Source organism: Metopolophium dirhodum, chromosome 4 (genome assembly GCF_019925205.1).
Source record: "Metopolophium dirhodum isolate CAU chromosome 4, ASM1992520v1, whole genome shotgun sequence".
Lineage (NCBI taxonomy): Eukaryota > Metazoa > Arthropoda > Insecta > Hemiptera > Aphididae > Metopolophium > Metopolophium dirhodum.
In genome coordinates, this window is record NC_083563.1 from 1,067,919 (window position 1) to 1,088,905 (window position 20,987).

Below are 20,987 nucleotides of genomic sequence, written 5' to 3' on the forward strand. Positions count from 1 at the left end.
TATATAATATTATCTCTATGCGAGTTGTAAAATATTTTCTTAAAAGTAAGTATAGGTTTTACTTTTTACTTACTACAGTTGCTGAAATTATAACTAAAAGGCGATCATAATTTAATGGTTTTTTTTAAATTAAATTTGTTTGTAGGAATTATATAACCAATATTCAATAGTATAGATATAGTATACTTGGTTGAGTTTTACATTAGTCACTATAATGTAGTTAAATTTAACATATCAATTTTAATAGCGGTTATTGATACATTCAAAATACCGAGTTAAAATAGTTGTGCATTTTTATGTGACCGTAATAAACATAAGCAATGTATAACGAAGGAAAATAATTTTAAATTTAAAAACTCTACATCACAATCAAATTTTTTTAATTAAAAATAAGTACGAATTTGAATAATAAGCTCAAAGTAATTTGTTTAAAAAGAAATAAGTATAATAATATTGGAGTCATAATAACCTTAATAAGTACTATATATGTTAAATTTAATTAAACGATAAATAACACGAAACTAATTGTTTTGAGAAAGGCGAGCAACATCGTAAAGTCTTCATGGTAAGCTTGTTAATATTGTAAGCTTTCACGCTATGCTTAGAATTTAAAATTATTGTATTAACACGCACATACATATAATATGCAACTATCACAAAAACCCGCATCCTTATTTAAAAAATTATTAATGTATCTGTATTTCATTCTAATAATTGTTATAATTTTTTCGTCCAATTCGATAAAACAAAAATTAAAAATTAAATTAAAAGTCTACAATAAAACGATTTAGAGTTTAGAGTTTTAGACTACCACTACCTAGTAGGCTTAGTTGAAATCTTTATTAAAGTAACCACATAATCCAACAGTTGATATAAATATACCTAAAACCTAATGACAATAAAAAATGACAAACGTAGCACGCTACTCGATATTTTCCACTTCGAAAAAAATGTAAGAATCATAAATGTGTATTAATAAGTAACCATTTATTGTAAATATACGTAATGGAAATTAGCTATTTTTTTCATTTTATTCGTTTCTATGGCGATAAACAAAAGGTTACACAATAATATCAGCTCAAAAACATGTTTATGTCAAAACAAAATATAATAATACACAACGACTAACCATCAGATGTTTTAAAAAAAATAATCATAAACAACTAGGTTTAATATAGAGATCAATTTTACTTTACCAATATGTACAATTAATACAATTAAAATAACTGAAAGTGAAATTATATTTTACTGTTCCAATATATGTACCCTATGATTTTCAGTGTTTAACTAATAAATAGAAAATAATATTATAGATGATAAAAAAAAATCATACCACGCATCTGTACAGCATTACATGATCAATATCTATTTAATTACTTTAATACTTTTTAAATTGTTTATAAAAAAATATTACAAACATTGGCAACCCCATTGAGACGGTATAAAAAATAAAACGAGAAACATTAAAACCATGTGAACTCCGTACTTTCATACATTTATCATCTCAATTAATAAAACACGAGTTTCGTTAAAAAAAAAAATCCCCAGAGTTCAGAAAAAAGTCCTCTTATATATTTGATAATTAATGTTTTCTCCGATCAAGCCTAGTGTAATGCACATATCATATTATGCACATTATATAGTTATTATTATAAAAATATTATAGAGTTGTAAGCACCGTCTTTTCTAAACAATTTTTTCTACAAAAATAATAATATAATATAATGCAACAATTTTAATTCAAATACGTGTATAAAACATGTTACAGTGTATATACTATAGGGTAAAAATGGTAGGGTTACTCATAATGAAAAGAAATATTATATAATATACTAGGCTTCAACAGTTCAACGACAAATAAGATTTTTAATTAACGCTAAAACACGGTTGTGTAATTAGGTTTTTCGATAAATTAATGTTCGTTTGGTTGGTTATTCGAGAAAATAAACAATAACAAATCGAATTCATACGTATAAATGCCACACAGACCCACACACACACACACCTTGTGACGTACCTACCAATTAAACATAATAATAGTAATATATAGGTACGTTTATATGACTTTATGGGGGTTCTGTAATAGTAATAATAATAGGAGTACAAAAACCGCGAAGGTAGGAGGTATAAAGGTACGTGTAAAACCGTAATGAGAAATTCAGTTCTGCGGACGTGCTTAGGGGTGGTGGGGGGAGTAGAGCTTATATACAGTATACAAACACACACACACACACAGACCCGCCAACCACCCACCCTTACCCAATCGCTCACACATACACACACACACGCAAACACACAAACACATAACCCTACAAATATATCATAGGTAGTATGTATTATATGTGTGTGCGGAACGATCCACCGTTGCCCCTAGACACGGTCATAATATATTTTATACTCGGCCGTAACGACAGCCGCGGTCCGAAAAGCCATAATATACATATAAATTGTAATGCAGGAAGGAATATAATATATATTATAACGTTTATGATAACGAGTCGACCACCCGCCGCCGCCGCCGCCGCCGCCGCCGCAGACTCCGAGGACCCGGATCGCGGCGGCGGTTTGCGGGCGGCGGCGGTGGGTTTTTCTCCGGAAATCGGAGCGGCAATCGATAATCGCGCGCGCGGAGCGAACGTCGCCGTTACGTGGTATATACACTACGCGTACACACGTATATATATATATACACACGTACAATTTATATACGTGTGTACAATATTATATACCTCGCGGCGGGTGAATCGCCACCCGCGCCGCCTCCGTCCCGCCAATTATTCGCGCGCGCCCGCGTCACTTGCGCTCTCACCTGCGAACGGTCGGTGTACGACGACGGTGACGAAGATTCCGCGTTTGCTTCCGCTGTACGGGTATAACAATCTGCAGTCGTTTATCTCGACGACGGCCGCAGTCCTCCTGTCCGGCTGTCCGTCCCCGTTTATATGCCGGCTGGCGTCTGGATGTGTCAGAAGTGTCGTATCCGCGGGGGTCGCGCGCGATGTATACAATAATTATACTATAATAGTTTAATAGTTATAATGACAATACGACGTTTTGCGTTACACCGCCACGGCCTTATAATGACTGTGCTGCGGTTGTCGCGTCTACGGCGGTCGTTGCCGTTGTCGGGGTCGGGGACTGATCGAGCGACGGCGACGACGACGGTAACGACAACGTGCACATCACCGCAGCCGGTCGATATTACCGCGTGTGGGTGACACGCGAAAGATACGACGGCTAAGACGCACTCGGCGTGGTGTGGTATGCGTCTTACGCGTAACAAGTCTGCAGGCTTTTAATTCTCGAGCGGGACTCGGAATCGGACTGATGCAATTGTGTACTTTTCCCAGCAAAAAAATTTAACAAAAGAAAATAGTAGTAGACTCTTTGTCGTATTTGATTTGACCGTAAAAAAGAAATAAAAAAAAAAAGTTGTATATATTATAATATTATTATATTATTATATCGCGCCGTGAAGGCGACACTCGTCAGTGGAACGGTGGCGGACGTTAAAACACAGCGTCGAACGACACACTACGGTACGCGCGCCGACTACTATAAACACAACATTGGGTGAACGAGAGGCGGCGGCGGTGGTGGCGGTAGTGGTGCCCCAGCGCCGCGCCGCGGGTGTTGCTGGCGTTCCGCGCGGCGGCGGCGACTCACCCGGGCCCGCCGCTTCAGCCAGCCGCCGCCTATCTACCGTTGGCAGCATCGCGGCCGCCGCTGAGGTACGTGTATGCCGCCGCCACCACCGCCATCGTAGCTGCTTTAATATATATCGGCGGCAGTGGCGGCGGCGGCACAGCTAATTCGATTATGTTCTGGTGGAGAGACGAACTCACACTCAAACAGACACACACACACAAGCGCGCGCAGGCGCGAGGGACCTGTACGCGTACTCTTGTATATGTTATACAATCTCGTGTACGGTGTACACACACACACACACACACACACACACACACACACACACACACACACACACACACCGTGTAAAGGTGTACGGTCCAACGCGGTTGTGATCGTTTTTCATCCCCCCCTCCATTCCACGCGTCGAAAAAATTTCCCGTATATACGTACCCACACACACGCAAACGATTATAGGTATAAATTTATAGGTAGGTATATACGGTATACGCGCTGTACGTGTATAAACCAGACAATATGCCATCCCACCCTGCACATCCATATAATATGTAATACCATCGCGGGCAATACGCGCACCGCTGCAACTCGAGCTAGGGTGAAATATACTCTCGGTGTTCGTTATAGCCTCTAAAAGGGTTAAGTTTAATTCGATAAGCTCCCTACACACACACGCACACACACACACACATATATATAATATATATACACGGTCGAGCGAGCGGAAAACAGTGTTTGGAGATGTGTGTGACATGTTGTTGCATTAACACCAACACCGCAGACGCCGCCGCCGGGCTCGTCACGCCGTGTGAATTGCGTATGGGATATAATATATGATAAATAGGTCGTTTTCCGAACGCTTGTAGTATAAAATGAAAAAATAAATAGATAACGATATTTATATATCATGATATAAAGCCCCGTCACGCAGTTTCCTTCGCGACATGGAATTTTAGTAAATACAGTATATCCGCGTATATAACGCGAAAAACGTTGCAACAGGCCGTCGTCGTCGTCGTCGTCGTCGTCGGGTTTTGAGAAACGGGCGCGGAACACGACAAGCGTCGCGACGGGTCGACGGAAGAGCAACGGAATTGTTAAACGACCCGGAGAAACTTTGAAACAACGACACGAACCGGAGGTCGCGCGAGGAGGAGGAGGAGGAGAAAACGGATTTCCGTCGAATCTCGGTCCAAAGTGTCCGAACCTTATTTTATCATACACATTTTATTTGCCCACTATTAACGCGTCGTACGTTTGTATTATCTCGGCCCGCGGAGTTTCGCCGTCGACCGAGCAGCTTTCCGTTGCAGCGTTTGCACACAATATATACGCACTAATACCTGTACGAGCGAGACGCGATAATGCGATACGGAGTGATGTGTAAATCCCTTTTACAGAGCATTCCAATTCCAACGGTCATATACGTATTGTAACCGATAAGCGGGTCTTTCATGTATATACATATTATATATATTTATTTCCTACACAGTCGTGGATCTTCACAAACCTGTATTTGCTCGCCATTTATTTATTTTTTTAAATTATATATTTTAAATAAGATAATAATATTATATTGTTACATAATATACGCATGAGATGCTTTAAATTTATTTACCAAATTCGTATGCATTTATTTACAGTCAACCCAATTCTTCGGAAAGAATATAATTTTAATAACGAAATCCCATATACGTATATATTATATATACTACATAAATATATAATTATTACTTATAATAGGTAAAATTTCCATTCAAAATTATTCATGGCTATTTCATAAACATTGTGTTAATCGTTTAAAATATAGCTATTGAGGATCATCATCATCATAGGTTTTTACTTTTCACAGACAATCAAAATTTAGAAATACGAATTATACAAAAAACATACAAGTAACCACTGTTGTACACAAAATATACTGTTTACGACTGTAAAAACCATCCAGGAATCATCCCCCCGATTAAAACAATGTAAGTTCTATTCAGACATTGAGTTTAAGTTTTATCTCAGTACTTATGTTTATATTTTTCCAATAAGAACGTCTTGATAACTTGGGATCTTAAGTGTTTAAGTGCTTACGGCCTACAAAATACGAATAGTCTTGCATGTATCCGGTTATCTATATGTATTGATCAAATACGATAAAATCCCATTTTAAAGCTTAAATGATAGCCACAAGGGACTGTATTGGGAAACGAAAAAGAAAACGAGTAGAAAATCCTAATTGCCAGATCAGTCTTAACTGCACGGTAAGCCCTATTTTCTCCCATAAATACATACATATACGTACCCTCATACATATATATATTATATTCCATACATCGACCATGCAGTGAATTAATACAATGTCAGCAATATTTGTAGGTACATATACTTTTATATGTTTTTCTTTTGAATCCTTGCTCCCTCTTTTTTCTACATATTAATACAAACTACATACAATAACAGTTGATAGGATTTAAAAAAAATATATGTTTCACACGATAAAACTAAAAATGAAAAGTTTATATTTAACATAAAGGGTTTAATTTAATTTAATATACCCTTTTTATTCTGATATTCATAAATTTATTAATTACATTTAGCAAATTGACATTTTTGAATAATGATAGATATAGGTAGGTACTGATTTAATTATTAATAATGTATGTCAAGTATTTTTAAACTTTTTGAAAATTGATGAGTAAATTTAAAGATATTATGGTAACGTTTTTGAAATATTTAATAACAAAATAATTTATAACTGGAAATATAAATTGAATTACAATTATAAAAATTAACAACTTTCTTAGAAAATTATAATATCAAAAACAAATATCAATATGGCCACTTTACATTTACTGTGTAATGCGTATTAAAAAATATAAGTAAATGGAAATAATAATAAATACTAAATAGGGCCTAAGTGTTGAATGTAACTGTAATTTAAAATCGAAATAGGTGGGCAAGTGGGTGTTGCTCTGCTGTACAGTAGGTTACAAGTGGGTCACTGTAATGGATGGTGTTAAATTTGAATTCAATGGTATAATATTATTGTATAAGAAAAACGATTCTGAGCGTAGACGGGCAGACAGACAGCCTATGATATTACTATAACTACCTACTAAGTATATTATTGCGAATAAAGTAATTTATATATTATAACCTATTTATGTGGAACCTCGTTTTAAATTTTCAAACCTTGGCAATAAAAGTTGAATATTTTATAAATGTTTAACTAAAAAATAATTATTAAATTTTAAATATGATACATTTTGTCAAAAATCGAACTTTAAATGCATATAAATAAAAATTGTGCCCATGTATTTTTAATATTTTTATACTGCTATTGTAACAATATACTAGGAGCCCTGCCTGTATTAAATTTTCACACTTTTTGGCTCATCAAATAAAATTGTATTGATATTTATAGAAAAAAAACTAAAAAAATTGAAATTTGAAATTGTAAACAGCTCAAAAACACACATCATTGTAAAATCAATACATTCATCGCTCCGCTCGCTAAGAATCTAAAAGTATAATTAAATTATAAAGTGTAACTCCTTAAAAACTTTAAAAGTACCTATAACTTATAATTTTGTTTTATTAAGGTAATTATTATATAATTCAAAGTGTATATGTACGTAAGTATACGGCTGAGAATAAAAGTTTTAAAATTATTATTATTTGTACAAATAATAAGCACACTGTGGTCAATCACATGTTTATTTATAATGAATTGGCATAATTAAAATAAAAAGTATAGATACAGCCAGAAATTTGATTACGGGCCACTGGATTAAGTGTAGCTTTATAATATGATTCACCAAGCATGCTAAGTCCCATTTTTTCTTTAATAATACATTTATTCAAATCAAGATTTTTTTAATTTACTGGATACTTAAGGTCGTTACGGACCATAGTATTATTAGGTTCAATTATTTACATTTTTATATCATATAATATGTTGAGTGTCCTGCATGTGGCGATACAAACTTCTTTTTTTTTTAATGAGAACTAACTTTTTTACTGTACATTTTTAAGCAGATAATTTTTTTTTAAATGAAAAATATAAAATCAATGTAAAGAACCTAATCTTAACAAAATGTATGGTCGTATTCCATGTTTATTTAAGCAACCTAATATACATTTAATAAGTGAGGGCTGCATAAATCTTGCAAACCATTTCTCTTCTGATATTGAGAGTGAAAATTTATTGAACGATGAATGTAATCATTTTAAAATTATGATCTCCAGTCACTGTTGTTCATAAATATACTTTATAATTCCAAAAAAATTCAGAATTTGATTATATACATTATGAAAGGGAGAAATGGGTGTAAATATGCTTGGTGAATTATTCTGTAAACATTTAAAAAGCAATGATGAAATAAAGAATTTGAATAATGCTTCTGCTGAGCTTGGTTTACACGTAAAAATTATCAATATATTATTAAAAATGAGTGCTTGCAAACTATTTTTTATTAAAGTTTTGATTCAAGCACATCAAGCCATCAAGGATATATATGTATATATAAATTACCGATATAATTTATAATTTAATCAGTTATATGGCCAAATTAAAATCTTTTGAAGGTGATTTTTTATAAATGTATTATATACAGTGTATAATAAAATATGCAAGTTTCAAGAATATGACATTTTTTAATAACATACTTATGAAAATATACAAAGAGCTTTAGATAACTTTAAACTTAAGGACATAAAAAAAATTCAAAGTTATCAGAAATTTGTGTTATCGAATTTTCATATCATAATATACATATATTTCGTATGTAATGGAAGTTTAAAAAGAAAGACAAATGTTTGTTTGAACTTTGACTTTTGAGGTATATATTATAATATTATGTCATTTCACATCATATATATTCTGAGTATAATATAATAAAATGAAAATATTTATTTTATTGCGTTTGCATTAAATATCAAGTTTCTCGTTATCTATAGACATTACCCAAGTAGTTATTTATTGAAAAATATGAAATGTAGGTGATGATTTACACTGAACTTAAAATTATATGTTATTTATTTTGTTAGCTATTACCTATTGGCTATTGCTAACTAATATACACGTGTAATTTCGTCATTCTATTTAATTAAATAAATAATATTCTGTTATGCACATAAAAATATGCGGGCATACTTTCTATACCTACGCTAGGCGTAAGCACGTCATCATTAAATGAACGATTGTAAACGATACCATGAGTTATACATATTAAATACCTCGACACTTGTATACCTTTATCATTATTATTAGGTCATAATAAAACACTACACGTCTACACAGCTAGAAGGATAGTATATAAATGCGGTGCAATGGTATTTCTCGAGAGTGCATAAAATATTATACTGTTTATACAGCGATTTCGGGTGTAGTGCAAAAAGCAGTCGACCGCCAAAAAGTCACCAGTTTTAAGTGAGCTAGGGGTTGGTAAATTAAAAAAATAAACGATATATATATATATGCATACATTAGGCTGTAAGCGCATAATATAATGTTGAGCTGGGGCGGCGAAAATTTATGTTGTGCAAACTATACCGCTGGCAATCCGCGGTTGAAGGCTATTTTAACTTTGACCGAAAAAAACAGGCCCGGGTTATGAGCTTTCAGCTATATGTACAATTGTTGGACGGAAGCCATGTATAACCCGGGCCAGAACAATACGAGCGCCAGTAAAGTAGTGTGTGTGTGTGTGTGTGTGTGTGTGTATGTGTGTGTGTGTGTGTGTGTGTGTGTGTGTGTACACTAGCTGTATCATACACGTGGTAAATGATGTACGTATATACGCACTTAGTGTCTGAAATGTTCATTACAACGTGGTCATTGATGTACACGAGCACCCTTGAGACCAAATATCCGCCCCCCCCAAAAAAAAATTCCGTTCGATTTTGGCAATACGCTCGAGAAGTTTCTAAACATCCACCACTACTTTAATTTGCATTATTTGTATAGTAAATAATAACGGTACGATTTACGAAAATATATTTTGTCTCTATAAAAAAAATCGTTTTTTAATGGCAGTGCTATAAGAATACGAATCTTTTGCATCCATAAGACGTTTTATTTTTTTGATAAAAAAGTTAATAAGCAAAACATCATCTTAGAAATATATCATATGCAGAAGAAAAGTGATAAAAAATAAACAGGATATCAAAAAAAGGGACTTATTTCATTTTATTAATAAAAGTTGAATAACTATAAAGTGTAAAGACTATAATAATATGTGATTTAAAATAATATGTTGGATTAAAGGTATGGACAATTTGTAACTATACTTAGTACTAAAGTAATAACTTACCCCATGTGAACATTCGACGTATGCCATTGTGATGTTAAATTCGACTTCAGATAGCAACTGTAGCTGTGCTCCCTACACTGTGCTGATGGAATCCAATTTTTGCTCTAAAAGAAAATAATATTTTGATAGAATTCAAGTACCCTTACATTAAAATATAATATATTCTTTTATATTTTCTATATATAATATGATAATAATATTTAATCATATTTTAAACTTGATTTTTAAAAATGATTAACACTAATAACATAATTTATATGTTGTATACATTGTTCGTACACTATGCATATTAGGTACATACAGATTTCATGGTGTACACAAATTAAACGAATTTAAGATTGAGTTATTTTATGCATTAAAAAGCTCAAAGTTCGATATTATATAGTATTTTATACATATGTATTGGAGAATCAATACGACATTTTCTTTATAAAAATGCCATTTTTGGACAAATTAACAAAAATAAAATCAGAAAAAAATGACAATGTAACAAATATATAGGTGAGTAAATCCATAATTAATATTATCCATCCATCTAGACAAACTAGTTAATATTGTCTCTTACATTAATTACTAAATAGCTAATATACTTTTATGTTTTAGATATACATATATATATATTTTTTTAAATAAATTAAATTGTATAACACTTGTTACAGAAAATAAAATTGAATGTTAGTCATCACTCATCAGTCATCACAATTCAAAATACACACAACACACATTGGCTAACTTTATTCATTTATTAAATTAGATTTGTATTTAAAAAAATTTTTATTATGGTACCTAGCACAAAATGCTTAAAAGATTATTAAATATTTTAGTATTTATAATATTGATTTTTAACGTATGTCACGTTCTTGTAACATCACAATTCACAATCACAATTTTTTAAGGTGACAGTTAATGGATGTTTCACAGCAATAATTCAATCTTAGTTATACAAGTACTGTGAAATCAATAATACAATTTATCTAATTCCATTCTTTGAAATTATTACATTATATTATGACATTTCATAATCATACAGTATAGTGTATACAATACTGTAAGTCTAAATACATTTATTAAACAAATAAAAAATAAAAAAAAAAATTTTAAAAACACACTTTTCCATAAAAACATTTAAAAAAAAATTTTAAAAATTGCACTAAAAAGACAAAAATAATTCTCTGTACTTAAAAATAATGAAAAATTTATTGATGAAAAATTTAAAAGTGTGTGGTGCTCATACACTTGACATATATTCCCAGTCACTATCTTATAAACATGATTGAACAAAGAAGTGTATGTGAGACTTTCCTTGGCTTTTAAATTTTTCATCAGTAAATTTTTCATTATTTTGCTCTTATACTTGACATATACTGCCAGTCACTATCTTATAAACAGGATTGAACAAAGAAGTGTATGTGAGACTTAGCTCGGCTTTTAATGTTTTGTATGATGCACCACACACTTTTAAATTTTTCATCAATAAATTTTTCATTATTTTTAAGTACAGAGAATTATTTTTGTCTTTTTAGTGCAATTTTTAAAATTTTTTTTTAAATGTTTTTATGGAAAAGTGTGTTTTTAAAATTTTTTTTTTTATTTTTTATTTTCTACTTTTTAGTTGAAAGTAAATATTTTTATTAAACGTTTAAGAAATATGTTATCCGGTGTTTTCGGTACCTATATCAGAATACCGGTATAATGTTATTTGGTAATAATTACCGTTGTTACCATAGATATTATAATAATGGATAGGACACGCCTATACTTGCTTCGTAAGAGGTTGCGGTTTTTTTTGGGGAAGAGAGAAAGTTCAATATCTGCGAGAGATATTACGGCGACGTCGTGGGGACAATCCTTTTTTTTTTTTTTGGTCCATGTCCCAAAATGACAACGGATTATTGTATTGTCATCCAAGACCAAGGTCTATACCAATTTTCAGAATTTTTCATCTTCAAAAAGTGCCTCAAATCGAGCGCGCAAGATTTGATCACAGACAGACGTGAAACCAAACTTAAGAAAAGTGTTAATAAAACATACTATTTAAAACTATAATAAATGATTTAATAACTAATAATATTGTCCTTTTATTTAGATTTTCATTACTTGGATTTTTGTATTCATTAAAAATAAATCATGATAATTTGAGTATAAATTTCGTGAATGGAAAAGCCATCAGAATATATTATATATAATATATATACGAGTTACGAGTACAACGTATAGGAATAATGGAATTTACAAATACAATGAAATTCAGGACCAATCATAATTCATAAACATTGATAATAGATTTGGCCAGAAAATGCGTTCTATTCAAGGACCTAACGGCTAACACTTATAAATCGTGCATATTCAAGTCAAATAAATACTAAACAAAACGTCGTTTGCAGGTCTTGAATTAATAATGGACATATTTTAGCCTATGTTTATAAATATATTAAACAAATATTATAATACCTATAAGGCAGTCTTGGCATGTTTTGCACTATTCATGTTTGATGTATTATTATTTTGATGAATAATAAATTGTGTGTAAAGTAGATCAATGACAAAAGTTCATACATCATAATTTATAAAAAATTTATAAAAAGTTGGTCTTAAATAGTCAACGAAATTTTTTTTAGTGTAATTATTTGAGATGTCCTATGTTCTATTACGTTTTGAATAAACATTACTATTTATAGGAGTCTTTTTAACAATAAACATGATTGCAATTTTTTTGTAAGGTAAACTGATAGGTAGAACACCCAAGCATTTATAATTTAATTTAGTTGATCTTTCTAACGTGTTTATATCAAGGCACCTACGAACAATTTTGTTTTGCTGTATAGTTAAAGGCTTAATAGCATTTTCATATGTACTACCCCAGGCAATTATACTATACTGAAAAATAGCTTGGTAGAGAGACAAGTACACTATCAGTATCAGAGTACAGTAAACATGTATCGTCTGCATATGTAAATATTGAACCATCTGTCTGCGAGTCACAAATGTTGTAAATATATATTATAAATGAGCTATCATAGTTATATACCTACTAAAAGCTAATATAAAAAAAAAAAAAAATATATTATAAATAAAATTGGGCCTAAAACACTTCCTTGAAGAACACTACAGTTAAATACAAGTTCTTTCCCTAAAACGTCATTTAACATAACCATTTGCATCCTGTCCTTTAAGTAACCCGAAAACCAGTTAAGACTATAATTTTTATTCCAAAATTTGGTAATGTTTTCAACAGGATTTTATGGTCGACAGTATCGAATCCTTTGGTGAAATCTAGGAATATCCCTATAGTTTTATCACCACGATCCAGCCCTTTATATATATGCCTAGAAACACTATAGATTGCATAATAAACAATAAAAAACAATACAACAATAAAAATAATAATCTCAACACTGTACTGACCTGACTGCATGATGCATGTCCACAAGTACCTAATATATCAGAGGTATTCAAACTGTGCGTGGCGTACCCAAGGGGCGTCAAGAGCGTTGGTCAAGAAAGCAGAGCGGCACAGAAGAGGAAAAAATATTAATATAATATAGGTAACAATGATGATAGCCATTATGATTTATGACTTTACGATAATGAAAACGAGAACTATTAAGATAAAATATTGTGTTATCAGTGACACAGCACCGATAATTGATGTATGCTACAGTAAATAATATACTTATACAATAAAAAAAATAAATAATAATGCATTTATACATAATATTATAAACGTCATATTTTGTTGGTCATTAACAATTCGGGAGCAGTCAATGGGTTGTGATGAGACGATTTAAATTAAATATGTAATATTTTATCCTCTGTAATTCCATACATTGGCGATGTTAATGGGCCTCATGACTACTAGATTCTAAGGGACGTTTTTTAGATAACTTCATATTATTATGTATTATTTTCCGTCGGCCATGGCATTGTGTTCGTCGTTGAAGATCATCAGTGTTAGTATACGGGTATAATAAACGTATACGGGGGACTATCCTATGCAAATGACAACAATCTATTCTGTGAACTGTGACAACGAAAAAATGTACACACTAATGGACAATTCTAATTCCAATGGTGTGTTACAAATTACATTATTGTTCACTCTGATTTACATTCTGAAAAAAATATTCGAATTTCCCACAATAGGTAATATTTACAAGGGAACGCCATCGAGGAGTATTTTTAAAATTATACTATTACAAGATTTTATTTTGACATTTTTCAAATTTATTAACCAAGTGTTTATTCACAATTCATTGGGCCAAAATAAAAAAAATGTGACTGGGTATAATTTTATCATGTTATAGAGAGTTTGGATATTTTTTTAGTATGAAAATTGCGTTTATAAGCGTTGCCTCGTACCGTTGGAATTAGAATGAGTGCCTATATTTTGACTAAAAAAACGAAAGTCGCGCCCTTTAACTGCGGCATTGTACACGAGTGGAGAGCGAATACTTGTGGGACGCACCACCACAAAGTGCAGGTGTTGTTTTTGACTAACTTATACAGCCATATATAATAATATGCATATATATTGTAATATTATTATGTCCGGACTCCATGAGCTTCGACCACTATAATACGGTGTGGGTCAAATATAAATTTGCATGAGTTTATAATTACGCATACGCACGCATCAAATGACGTACCGTAATATTATACATACTATACTTATATACACACTAATACTATTATACTTATATATATATGTGTATATAAATAGTTAAAATATACATGATATACTTTCGTTGTCGTTTTAGCTGTACACACGACGATTTTACATTCAACCGAAATACAACCCTTGTTGCCGTAATTCGCGGTTTCGTACTATAATATAAAATATATATGTTAAATAATAAGTCTGACGCACGACGACACAAGACATAAATAATATGTGGGTACAATGTACATAATAGGTGATTATTTCGTCTAAGAATTGATTTTTTTGTTTTTATGTGTTAGATTAAAAATATAATTTGTTAGCACATAATGGATTTGAAAAAGATTGTTGCAAGTATCTATATTATACTTTTTGTATTCCAATAAGAAAACCTATCCCATACTACATACATAATAGTTTACTGAACATAGATAACAAAATAAGAGATACCCACGTCCCACAGTGAGGTTGTATTGGGTAGTGTACTTGCGTGTCATATGCTTATACACATACTACGGGAGAAAAAAGCACAGGGAGACTTAGTTCAGAGATGGATGTAAAAGGAATTCGTGAGAAATAAAGGCTTAGAAAACGATAACCCGGGGTTATTGAAAAGTATGTTTATAAATAAAATGAGTGAATAGTGTAAAGAAAATATACGTGAAAAAATACTGTGTCACACGAAGGGTATGATATGTCATGTATTGATATATATAAATATAATATGGTATTGACACACATCGTATATATATATGGTAAGAAGAAATACAAAAGTAAAATTAAATGTTATATTTGTATACACAATTATTGTTCTTCAACGATTTAAAAAAATAATTTATGCAAGCATATTGTGGTGGATTTTCGAGAGACCCTCGTTATTACAATCGCCGTTCTTATATTATAAGTATAATAACACTTTTCACTAGATATAGTATAGGTACTCTATTGATTATTATCTTATATAATAGATCTGCACAGTTTAGATACTCTCATCCGTATTTCGACTAGAGAACTTTGAACCAGCATAGACGTTTTATTTTTTATTTCTCCCCCAATCGTGCGTCTCATTAATTTACAACGGTGGTCATGTATAAATATATTTTATGCCAAACTAAAACAAATTAATTCTAATTACCAAAGTATATCTATAAAGGATATAGGTATATTATATTAAATATGTTTTAGTTGTCTGGTTAGTGGTACTTATCAATATTCAATTATTTTTATAAACAGTTTTAAATTTGAATACATAAAATATGTAGATTTCAGATCCAAGAGAAACAAAAAGATGCCAAGCAAGGCACTGAAATCAATACGCTCCCCTGTCAGATCCTCATTCCTTCCTCCCCACGCTCACACCGACGAAACTACTCCGTTTGATTCGTAGAAATAGCCCAGGTGTAATTATATACCAACACGTCTAGGCCGGCTTACACACCGTACATAACCACGTCGCAGTTTTATAAAAACTACTATAACACAGGCGTAGTGTCATCTGTCCGTACGCGACGTGCAGTAGGTACACGGAAAAGAGAGCGATCGTTGCGTTGTCTTGTCACCGTCGCCCGTTTTCGCGAAACACTATACAAACTAAAATATAATTTGTGAAACGCGCGGCACGGTCGGTAAATACCTATTACACGTAATGTATATTGTAATAAAATTGTACCTTCGCAGTCGGGAGGTGGCGTCGTCGCTTATATTATAATAATGATATTTCACGTCTCGTCCGTAAAATGTGGCAATAAACACGAGCAATCGCTACACGTAATTTATTACGTTATACTCGCGTGTGCCGTTAAACAACGCAAAGGTCGTACGCGTTTTACATTATGTATCCGCAACTATGTAGTATTATACAAACAACCACAACAGTCACACGTGCACGTACACACGATGTTGGGTGTGAGGCACTCGGGGGCTTATAATATATATTAATATACGCACACAATATAATACATAATGATATAATACACGTTATGGGCGGTAAAAATTAGGGATAGAGAGTTTGCGTGAAAAAAATTGTGGATACCTAGTTGGTAAAAATGGTAAAATAGTATCGCAAACTGGTGTTTATGCGATACCTTATGATACCTTTTGACTTATCACTTATGCATACCTACTACATACTATATTCTCTAGACTCTCGAGTCTTGCCGCAGGTATAAAACAGAAAAAGGAAAAACTGTTATTGAAATATAATCACAGTTAACAATAAATAGGAATGTATAATAAATTGTAGTACAGACCTGCACGCAGTGAACCATAAAGAAATTTTGGTATAAATCCGACGTCCGTGGTAGGTAAGTATAGCCGATGATAATACTATATACTGCAGTGACGGTCGTGCCAAAAATGATTGACATTTCTTCATAAACCAATTGCGATATCAATTTAAGGGATCGCGTAGCATTTTGATTGGTCGGTAAAAGAAAGTTGGTAACATTTACGTCGAAATGTTACCTTGTAAATTCACTGCACTCACATATTCTCAAGCCGGGTTCACACTACACCGTGTCGTGTGATTTCGTATTTTCATGTTTATACCAAAATGCAATATCGTCGATATGAATATATACATCATAACATAATATTATTTTATTTTAGTTATCACTTTTACGCACATAAATTGTGCACACGGTCAAAAGTTATTTATATTCAACTAGTATGCGGTATCGTTTGGTAACTATATGGTATCTGCTGTGATTATTTTACACGGCACAATTAATATTAGGTACCTAGGTATATTGACTCGCGACTGTAAATTAAATTATACCGGGAAAGTACGGCCGGTTTCCCGAAATTGTGCCGATCCTCCCTCGCCCGCGCGCATATTATAATATCATATATTATCGTACCTGCCCGAAAGTTGTGCGACACGTTATCGCATCGACATTCGAGTGATATCTTATTGTATACACGCGTCACGTGCGCGTAAAAATGAAACGTTCCGCGAATTTCGGGGGCGGTTCGTTACGAACCGTTACCCGCCCGCCGTCTATGTAGTATATATAGGTAGGTCGTAGGCGCTTTGCGGCCGTGTGTCGTAACAGCACGTGGCGGTGGACATCGACGGGCTGAGGGGTAAGGGGCGTTGTACACGGGTCATAGTAGGAGTTAAACAAACACGCTGCTGGGTTTTCATTCCGTGGAAATCCGCCAGTGCACGATGTTCGTATATAATATAAGAACAACAGTGGAAAGCCCGAGGGCAGACGTGTAGCCACGTATTGTAAATAATATGTAACATGTATATAAAATATACCAACAGCGGCGTATATTTACTAAATTATATGCGTACATGCACTAAAAGTCCGACAGCGTTGTATATGATACTTAACTTCACGCCATGTGTCGGAGTTAAGTTGTACGCAAAGGGAAAAATATACACTGTTTATCATTACAATATTATTATGTTTGTATAATAGTACATTAGATATTATATAATATTTTATATTAATTGTATATTGATGAACACTATCACATATTCATATTATGAAATAATTATTACCAATTAATACATTATTACAGTAGATTAACACCCAACTAAAGATAATTCTCGTGATATAAGATCTAACGAGCATTTAAAAAATAAATATAAATGTAAATAAAGAATTGTATTATGCAACTCAAATTCAGATGTACATATTGTTAATTTTAAAGGACGCGATAAACAAATATTGTCACGTGTATTTCCATCGTAATCGCAATGTGTTGTATTCAAATTTTTAATGTATAGGTACAACTGAAGTTTTCTTTGTGTAATTTTACATTTTCCTAGTACCGAATTCGAATATACATTACACTTAGGTATACATTATATTTGTACGAGTGAATCATAGCTATAAAAAATAACAATTATGTTATCTTTAGTACCATTTTTTGAAAAATACATTACATTAATGTATTAAACATTTAAATGTACCTAAACATAATGTACATTATGTGCATTATATATTATACAAGTTTTTTTACACTAATGATTTTTTTATTATTTGTCTTGGAAGTTAGTCATTAAGCTAACGCATATTATGTTTATTATATATATGTTAGTTATAAAAGTCAAAAGAATTTAATAAATATTATAAATAATTTTTTTCCACCCCTTCAATTCTGGGAATCTACAGGCAATTATACATACATTTCTTTCAAATAAATTCACTACTGTATATACGTTTAGTTAAAGTAAATTAATACATATTATATATATATATATGTTACTAAGGATAAGTAGCCATGTATTCATGTAGAACATATATTATAATATATGTACGGAATAATATAGATACATATTTTATGATTTTATGGCCGCTGTTTTATGTAACATTATATTATGTAGTATAATTTTATTCATAGGTATTAGGTTATTGTAGTTTTTCATAAATTTATTGCTACAAAAAATTATTATACATTGTTTTCCTGACATATAAAATGTTTATTTAGATATAGGTACTATTATTTTTTTTGTAATAACAATATTCATCTATTAAATGTATAAAATATATAAATATTATATTATATACCATTAATCGTAAATATCCAGAAAAAGTTCTAATTTCAAGAGGACATTTAAGTGATAAGTAAAGACCGGATTTTACATAAAATATATGTTCCTATTTTCAACATCATATACATGTAGTCAATGCGTGTCTATGAATCATTACTTGATTGATTAAATATCAACATTTTATACTGCATATTTTTGCATATTCCGACGTTCGTGCGTGGTCTGCATATTTGTCCATATTTTAACAAAAATGAATACAAATATACACTTACCGGTCCAAAAAGGTTTTGAGCAAAAATAAAAATATATATATTATGAATAGGTACGTTTACATATAAAATATTTTACGATTCAAAAAATTTGTCGAGCTTCCTAAAATGTTATTTACTTGATTTGAAATCTATTGGGAACGTATACAACTCATTGATATAAAGATAATATATGTAAAGATTTAAATTATTCACATTATTCCTTTATAAATTAATAACTAATAAGTTCTACACGATACACGAAATGTAATATAATGTAATCAAATGTAATATAATTAATCAAAATATAATTTTATCATTTAATATAGATTTAATATTAATTATTTAAACCTTGAGTATAAGCATAACATAGGCACTATTTAATCGTAACCGCAAAACAAAATGACATAGAGTTAAAATAAATTAAATTTAAAAAAATCACGATGGAATTAATGCAGTGTGTGAAGAAGTGTTATGGTAAATTAACCAGAAGTCATATTAAATTTGACATATTATTGGATTTTTGATTATTTAGTCTAAATGCAAATGTATTCATTTTGTTTCCATGCCATTAAAAGAGGCTGTTATTTTTAAATTATTACCATTAACTAGTGCCAAAAAGATATGCTAGACAATTTACATTCTTAAAAAAAATATTTATATATATAATAATCATTTCACTTTATTTCTAATTTCATAACAGCTAGACTTCATATACAATTCAGGAAATATATATTTTTCATTTTTAGATAGGTAGCAGTAGCAACTAAATATCGGTAGTTTACACGACAATATAGAAAGTGAAGTAATAATTGTAAATTATAAAATTATAAAATTCAAGACAAATGACAAGGTTTTTTTCCATTCATCTTCAACAATGCCACATCAATCTTAAATATTAGCATGGAATACTGCAATAAAGATCACGTTTTTTATAAAGATTTTAAAAACAATCTATATCTACATAGGATAAATTATACAGAAAGTTTATTTGTGTACAAAATTATTCTTAATAAGTACCTAGATACCATAAAGTGCATCGAAATGTTACATAATATACGAAATAAGGAGATAATATAAATAAATAATTTAAACGTCTAATTTATTGATTGATTTAGATGTTAGATTAAATCCTTTATAAAAAATTACTTTAACTACTAGTTGTATACAGTGTTGATGTACATTGTAGCATTTGTTTTGTTTTATTTTTATTTTTTTATAAATAAAGATTTATCAACGTCTGGAACATTTTATGAAACACATAAATCGCAAGACAAAAAACAACGAAAATAAGATGAAGCCTAATACACGGTGACAGAATTTGTGAGCTATAAATTGTACTTAAAGTAAAGAGGAAACCGCCCTATGAGAGTGATGAATATTAGTGTATTTGCCACTCTAGGAAAAAAAAAAGGTGTAAATATTTCTAAACCACCATTAATCCGGAAAAGGATCATTTATTATTGCAACTACACACGAATGATGCTAACTCCCCGTTACCAAACGGCACAAGAATGTTGTAAAGGGTATCGAGACAATAATATAATATACCGTTTAAAATTCAAACGTATACGAATGCAACGTAATATATAATAAAAAAAATCTACGCAAACTGCTGTATT

At 31.3% G+C, this 20,987-nt stretch overlaps 2 protein-coding genes across 6 annotated transcripts in view; both read right to left on the reverse strand.

Moving 5' to 3' along the window:
• LOC132942414 (neurocalcin homolog) overlaps positions 1-20,987 on the reverse strand; it is a 95,374-nt gene that overhangs the window by 36,513 nt on the left and 37,874 nt on the right. The gene's annotated exons all lie outside the window — the stretch shown is intronic.
• Positions 1-20,987, reverse strand: part of LOC132942413 (neuronal calcium sensor 2) — a 92,294-nt gene that overhangs the window by 33,433 nt on the left and 37,874 nt on the right. For 2 of the 3 annotated variants that reach the window (XM_061010753.1, XM_061010752.1), the window contains exon 3: positions 9,954-10,057. In XM_061010753.1, coding sequence (XP_060866736.1) covers positions 9,954-9,966 — 13 coding nt within the window. In that variant the 5' untranslated portion in view covers positions 9,967-10,057. Of the gene's footprint in view, positions 1-2,809; positions 3,574-9,953; positions 10,058-20,987 lie in introns of those variants that run through there. The other variant, XM_061010754.1, reaches the window with a different exon arrangement.